Genomic DNA, 7,373 nt, shown 5'->3' on the forward strand with positions numbered 1-7,373 from the left:
CGAGCCTGAGGGACCTCGCGCGCCCGTGGCCACTCACCGCTAGGGACCTGCTCCATGTGCGCGCGCCCCGGCGACAGGGGCCTCGCGCGGGCCGAGGAACGGGCGCCTCCCCAGTGGCTCGCGGGCCAGCGCGCCGACCGGTCCCGGGACGTGACCAAGAGCGAAGCGAATTTCGGATCCCAGTCTGCGACCGTGCCCGCCCCGCTGGCCGCGCCCCCGCCCGCTCCGGCTTCCTCCCCGCAGACGCCCGCGGCGCGACACCTGGCCCACCCCGGGGACCTGCCAAGCCACTCGCAGCCCCTCTCACCCAGTTCCCTCCCACCTACGGCAGACGACCACCCACCGTCACCGTCGCCGCTGGCTCGCGCCGGAGCGCAGGTCGGTCTGCAGGTGTCCCGCCCGAGCGCCGGGTGGACGGGCCGCGAGAAAGACTGCGGGGCCTCCCAGGGCGGGGTCGGGAATGGGCCCGGGCCGTGGCCGCTGTGGTCCTTGCTCTCTCCGGCCTCGGTTTCCCTTTTGGGACGTGTTTCTGGGACCTTCCTGACCCCCGGGAGCTCAGTAGCTGCGGGAACGCCGGGAGCCGCGGGCGCAGGGAGAGGAAGTGACTCATCCCTTTGGTCACCGGCTGTGACTGCTGAACGGCCCAACCCAGACAGCTGCTGACCCCCGCGGCCCTGCAGCTCCCCCCAGAGGGCAGGCAGGAGGCAGCGCTCTGCCCTGGACTGGGGAGGGGTCGCAGTGGCGGGGTTTCGGACGCTGCCGCTGTCCTTCATTTCCACGAGGCCGCAGGTGAAGTGGACAAGCGAAGGCTGAAGACTTAGTTGTCAATGCAAAACTGTGAATGTGGTGGTCTGGAAACAAAATTGCGCCCGGCCTTTTATAAACCACAGCTGTTGAGCCGAGCTCCCAACAGGCCCCCACCCCCCTGCAGCAGCTGCTACAGGCAGAAAAGCCCCGGACACAGTCCTCAGGCCAGGCCAGGCCATCCCAGGATGGGTCACTCAGCCCAGGCCGGCCACACCGAATAACGACACCCAGTCCTTCCAGGCTCCCAGAACCCAGAGTGATTCCGATGACCGGAAATCTCCCAAAGCTGAGACTATTCCAGAGACCTTCACTGAGGCTTCTGCTTGCTGGTCTGGCTCGTCCGGTCCGTGTGCCCGCTGCTCTCCCTTTCCGTCCCAGGGGCTGTCCGGGGCAGGACAAACCTCAGGAACGGCGTTTGTCACAGCCGCAGGCCGGCCAGTGGGTCAGGGACCCACGCGGTTCACGGCCACGGCCAGCATTTTGATCGTGAATGAGGCAGAATGGAGGAGAAAGGCACTCGGCGTCACCTGTGGGAGGCCAGGCACCTTCGTCACAGCGGGACTCAGACTACGCACTGGAACAGTGACAAGTGGCCCCAGCCCCAGCTGGACGTGAGACGCCTTGCGCTCTTGGTCTTCACCTGCAGGAGCGTCGCTGGCCAGACGCTGTGGTCACCTAAGGGGGACGGCCCAGCAGGTAGGCACAGGGCCTCTGGGACACCGAACGCAGAGGACACAGGAGGGTGCGCAGCGTCACTCCGCCCCATGCGGCCCCGGCCCATGGGCACTTGGTTCCACCCGCCTCCCACCTGGCGGCCTCCCTTCTAAGGCATCGCCTGGCGTGGGAACTCCCCGCCACTCACGAGCGAGGGGAGCCTCCCCCCACCCCCCGGCGCTCAGCCCACCGCGACCCCCCGGCTGTCACTGGCCCTGTGGCTTGCCGCGCTGGCCTTCTGCAGGTGGCTGCAGTCCACCTGACCTCCAGCTACTGGATGCGAGCGAGGCAGATTCTGCAGGGCCTGCGGGCCAGGCAGGGCGCAAAGTGCGGAGTGATTGGTGGGTTCTCGTCAAATTGCCGTATCCCTCCAGCTGTCACTCATCGTGTAGAACCGGCCAGCACCCCAGACACCCCTGTGATGGCTGCTGCTTTTAAAAGCAGGTTAGGCTGCCACAGATAACCCTCAGACACGTGCAGGGGGAACTGAGATCGGCCGGTCCCTTTGGGGAGGGGCAGCAGGGAACCAGCTCAGGAAACATGGGGGGGGCACTGCGAGGGTTGAGTGCCCTCAGGTGACCATGCCCCGCCCCCACCAGCGCCCCTCCGTCCGTCTGTCCATCATCCCTAAGGTCCTCTGAACACACCAAGCTCCTGCTCAGGCCTGTGTGCTTGGCGCTGGTCGCTCGGCCCGAGCGGCCTGTTCTTCCTCATTTAGTCCCAACTGAAAGGCCACCCGCCCGAGAGCCAGCCCTGCCCTCCGGCCCCATCCCAGTGCCCCCCAAATTCCAGCCCATTGCCCCATTGCAATTATTGAATGGAATTTTTATTGAGGAAACTGAACTTTTGCTGAGATAACTGTATGAGACACTGGACTGAATGTCCCCCAAATTCACACATTAAATCATGCCCCCTAAGTGAGGGCAGCAGGAGGCGGGCCTTCGGGAGGTGCCTCGGACAGGAGGGTGGAGCCCTCACACATGCATGAGCTCAGTGCCCTTAGAGGAGACCCCAGACGGGCCCTCACCGCTTCTGCCACACGAGGACACAGTGAACCGGGAAGGGGATTCTCACCAGACACCAAGTCTGCCGGCGCCCTGATCACGGACGCGCAGCCTCCCAAACTGTGGGAAATAAGTGTCTGTGTTTGTGAGCCGTCCTGTGTGCTCTGACGGACTAGACAGAGTCGTAAGAGATCATGCAGGGATCGCCCGTAGCCCCGACTCAGTTCCCCCCTGGGGACATCGTGCAGAACCAGAGAGGGCGTCAGACCGGGGCGGGACACAAACACGGCCCCCCAGCGCTCCCCAGGGCCCCCAGGTCTCCCCTCATCCTGTGTTTGACTCTGTACGGCACCGTCACGTGTGTGCCACCGCGATCAAGATACCCCACGGCCCACAACCCAGAGGACCCATGTCACCCTGACAGCCACACCCGCCTCCCTCCCCACACCCCCACATCCGCCCCCGCCCCTAAGCCCGGGCACCCACCAACCTGCCCAGCATTTTTAAATGTGTCATTTTGAAAACACTGTACACACAAGAACACGCAGCGTCTACACCGTGGGAAGCGACTTCTCCCACCCAATAGAATCCGCGGGAGCTCCGTCCACATCGCACCTGCCAGGGGCCGGCTCCTTCCTGTTGCCCAGCTGTGTTCCACGACGCGCAGGAGCCACTTTGCCCAGCCGTCCACCTGCCGAGAGATGCCCAGGCCGTTTCCAGTTTGAGGCTGTTAAGAATAAAGCTGCCGTGAAGCTTAACATACGCGGTTTTGTGTGACTGAAAGTGTTCGTTTGTCTGGGAAAACGCCAGGAGAGTCGTTGCTGGGTTGCGTGGTGATTACGTATTTAATCTTACGAGAAATTGCCAGACTGCTTCCCCGGGCGGGCGTCATATTTACGTTCCCACAGGAATCGGGTGTGAGATGCGTTTTCTCCGAAGCCTCACCAGTGGCTGGTGTCCTTACTTGTCCTTGCTTGTCCGTCCTTCTGCTGGCCGGGATCGGGTCTCGGCGTGGTGTTCGCTTGTGCATCCCTGGTGGCTGCTGATGCTGAGTCTCTGCAGCGCTTATCGACGTCCGTTACTCTCTTTGGTGAAATTTTTGTTCGTGTCTTTCCCCGATTTTCCAACGGGACTGCTTGTTTTTTTGCTGCTCTTGCTGAGATTTAAAATCTTCGTGTATTCTAGACGCAAGTTCTTTGTTGGCTACATCATTTGCAGATATTTTTCCCCAATCTGTAGCTTGTCTGTTTACACATCTCGCGAGCTTTCGCAGACATGGTTTTTTGTTTTGATGATCGATTTATCGGCTTTCTCTTGTCTGGCTAGATCTCGCTTTCGCTGTCGATTATAAAGCTTTTCTTCCTGAAAGCTTTATAATCTGACGTTCTACATCAAAGTTCATGATTCGGTTTTAGGTGTGACGGGTGGGTAAAGCTTCTGTTCTGTCTCTGTCCAGTGGTCCAGCATCACGTGTCGGGAGGCTGTTCCTCGTCCCCTGCGCCTTTGCCAGGGTCAGTAGAGCACAGTCGCGTGGCCATTTCTGGGTTTTCTATTCTCCTCTAGTCACCGATGTGTCAACACTGCAGTGTTTTATAACCGGGAGGCCATGTGGATTTTTGTACTGGGCTGAGTGATTTTCCTACTTGCTTCTTCTTGATTAGGTTTGTTTAGCTGGTCCAAGGCCTGTGTTTTCTATGTAAATTTTAGAATAAGCTTGTCTACGTCTGCAAAGACCATATTGGGATTTCGATAGGAAATACCGAAAACCTGTGGATTAATCGGGTCCTGGCACAGTCTCTCCTCGGACCACAGTTGAGCCAGGCTCCCAAGTCTTCCCTCTCGCTGGGCCCCACCTCACCTCCTGCCTGCAGGTCCGGATCTCAAAAATCCCGCTGAGTCGTTTTAGTGAATATCTCCCATCCTTAGCATTATGGACAGAATATCTGTGCCCCCAGACTCATTTGTCAAAGCCCTACCCACAAGGCCATGGCGTTAGGAGGCGGGGCCTTCAGGGGTGCAAGGGCTGGATGTCACAGTGACCTTGCTTCCTTCCGCCCGTCCACTGCATGAGGCGGTGACAGGGAGCTGGGCGGGAGCTCGACCCTGCAGGGAGCTCAGGCTTACGGCCCCCAGACCTGAGAGAGATAAATGTCGATAGTCTGTGAACTGCCCGGTCTGTCGATTCTGGATTCGCAGCACGAGCTGAGACCAAGGCGCCTGGTGCCTGGTCACATTCCCCACACACGACGCCTCGGTACCGATGCCCCGGTACCCTGGCCGGCCATCAGCGAAGGTCCCGAGTGCAGGCTCAGCCGGAACCTCTGCCTGAGGGTCCCTCCTCACTTCCACCCACCGATCCCATTTTCCACTCCCACCACTGACCGGTGCCCACAACAGCCCTGCAGGGGAATGGCCTACGCTTCCGACAGGGGGGCAGGGGCTCAGAGCCCAGCTCCACGAGCTAATGCTGTGGTGAGTGAGGTCGCCAGACGTCCCCACGGAAATATCAGGGCACTGGGAGGCTGCGCGTGCATGTGGGCACACGTAATGCAAAATGCATATTTGACTAAGCGTGGGGACTGTGGGTTTTAACTGACAATTTTTATTTAATATGACGTTGCAATATTTTTATCTTTTGGAAACAAGTCATTTACGTCAGAAGTGGTGCATGGAATTTGCAAGCTTTTTGTTTTCATGACATGTGTGTGTTGCATTTACAAGCAGAAAGTTCACTGCGGGAATGGCTTTCTCACTGATGGACCCTGGCCGCCCGACACGGAGCCGAGGTCTGACCGCAGGTCCTCGCTCCAAATGTTGTCCTCTCTCTTATCCACAGGTGTCTGTTACGCCAATCACGTAAGAAAGAATTAAGGAGTCGTAAGCTGCGGACATCTGCTCCTAAGGGTTTTTCCTTCGAATGGGGGCGTTTGAGAATGAGGTTGGAATTGCTGCGGAGGACGGAAGAGGGGAAGGAAGAAAACAGGCAGACGTCTTGCCACGATGCCGCGTCCCCTTACTCAAGCGCATGGCCCCTCACCTTCTCTCCCACGTTGCCACGATGCCGCGTCCCCTTACTCAGGCGCATGGCCCCTCACCTTCTCTCCCACGTTGCCACGATGCCGCGTCCCCTTACTCAGGCGCACGGCCCCTCACCTTCTCTCCCACGTTGCGTATTCCCCATGCTAACCATTGGCCAAGCCGTCCAGATGCATGTGCCCAAGGAAGCATCTCATTTGAAGAACTTAAAACGTCTAAATTTTAGGTGAGCAAGCTCATGATAAGTTTACTTTGCGAAAGACACGAAAATATCTGTGACCTAATTTGGCTTTCTGAAAATCTTCCAGCAGAAAATTATTATTTTACTATTGAATTAAATGTACAAAATATAAAATCACATTTTAGTGCTAATTATTTGCATGTAAACAGTAACAGTTTATAAAACAAGAGAATTCAATCCGATTATTAATAAATTTTTGTGAAGAATAAATTAAACACTAAAATTATACGTATTTTTACTTAAAGGATAAAAATAATAAATGTTTTTTAATATTAGAGATTTCACTTTATGTAAAATGATACGAGCAAAAATTTAAAACAAGTACATGCTCCAATGTTTTAGTACTAAATGTTTAAAACTTTAAGGCATAATAAACTAAGCTTTTTCTTAATATAAACTAGATCACAATATTCTGGAATTATTTTTTTTGTAACAGAAAAATTATTTCTACACAGGCTCCAGGGCCAAACGATGGAAAAGTCTGCGAGTTTCTCCTGGTCTCGTCTCAGCGACAGATTCAGGAGGGATGCCAGTCGGAGGGACACGCGGCCGGTGACGTCAGCCGACGGGGAGGAAGTGGCTGGTCCCAAGACACAGGCCGTGCCAGGGCAGCGGGGCCACCTCGCGCCCCAGAAACGCAGGCAGCAAAACCCACCCCCGGTCCCCTCTGTGTGACGGTGACGTCCGATCTGCTGAGAAACCCTCTCACGAGTCCGTGCTCAGGACGGTGCCGGGAGCCTTGTCGGGGGAGCTGTGACGGTCAGCCGCGGGAGCACCCCTGAGCGCTGCCTGCCTGCCTCGGGTCTACTGGGGCTCCGGGGCGGGCGCCGGGGCGGGCGGAGAGGCTGTGCGACCTGCAACGGAAGGCAGACACGTCAGCTGGCGACTGAGCGGACGGGCGAGGTGGCGTTTCATAAATTAAAACATTTAACCATTAATTTTAAATGGAAGAAAATGCAGGTTTCTGTACACGTGTGTAAGGATTTTTCCTGAAGTCTACAGGGAAGTTGAGCGCACGGTTCCGCCCGCGGGTGCAGACCATAGGCTGGGGACCCTCCCCACTGGCGCCCGGCCAGACCGCAGTGGATCGGGTCGGCACGCACGTGTTGAGGGGCTCTGTGACCCCCAGGCGCTCAGCCGGACCACGGGGTGGGCACCACGTCCGCGCGGCGTGGGCGGCTGGGAGGCGGCTCAGCCTAAGGGGGCCGCTGGCTCTCGTCCCCGGACGCCGAGTCCCGTGCACCTGCACTAATGCCGGCTGTCAGAGAACGGGCCGTGCCAGGCGCCTGCCGCCCGCGTCCAGCAGGCCACGCGCTTCTGGAGCGGCTGCAGAAACCGCGGCGAGAAACAAATCATGCTGGGTCTTGAGGAGGGAAAGAAACGTTAAGACGTGGTCTGCAGGACGGGATTCTCGGGCAGACCTGCCTTCTCTGGTCACCAAGGTGTCACTTCAGAAATTCGGGCCCTGCCCGCGCCGGAATTCCCGTCCCGTCTAACGGCGGCCGCACACGCTGCTCCTCTGCCTCCTGTGCCACCGCCTGTGCCAGCGCCTGTGCCACCGCCTGTGCGTC

At 57.9% G+C, this 7,373-nt stretch overlaps 2 protein-coding genes across 2 annotated transcripts in view; one reads left to right on the plus strand and one right to left on the minus strand.

The window, feature by feature from the left end:
• The first annotated feature begins 1,509 nt into the window (after positions 1-1,509).
• On the plus strand, positions 1,510-6,878 carry LOC105306606. Its single transcript, XM_011381727.2, has 3 exons — positions 1,510-1,965; positions 5,362-5,787; positions 6,258-6,878. Exons 1-3 carry the CDS (start codon positions 1,799-1,801, stop codon positions 6,475-6,477), a joined length of 813 nt encoding a protein of 270 aa, XP_011380029.1. The 5' UTR covers positions 1,510-1,798; the 3' UTR covers positions 6,478-6,878.
• Positions 6,607-7,373, minus strand: part of CUNH7orf57 (chromosome unknown C7orf57 homolog) — a 9,879-nt gene continuing 9,112 nt past the window's right edge. Inside the window, exon 4 of the mRNA XM_011381732.2 lies at positions 6,607-6,656. Coding sequence (XP_011380034.1) covers positions 6,607-6,656 — 50 coding nt within the window. The remainder of the gene's footprint in view (positions 6,657-7,373) is intronic.

Source organism: Pteropus vampyrus, unplaced genomic scaffold, assembly GCF_000151845.1.
Source record: "Pteropus vampyrus isolate Shadow unplaced genomic scaffold, Pvam_2.0 Scaffold449, whole genome shotgun sequence".
Classification (NCBI taxonomy): Eukaryota; Metazoa; Chordata; class Mammalia; order Chiroptera; family Pteropodidae; genus Pteropus; species Pteropus vampyrus.

Coding starts and splice junctions, on each gene's coding strand:
- LOC105306606 (XM_011381727.2), top strand. CDS start 1,799: ATGCGAGCGAGGCAGATTCTGCAGGGCCTGCGGGCCAGGCAGGGCGCA. Junction 1,966..5,361: donor GCTGCTGCTTTTAAAAGCAG/GTTAGGCTGCCA, acceptor TCTTATCCACAG/GTGTCTGTTACGCCAATCAC. Junction 5,788..6,257: donor TTAAAACGTCTAAATTTTAG/GTGAGCAAGCTC, acceptor ATTTCTACACAG/GCTCCAGGGCCAAACGATGG.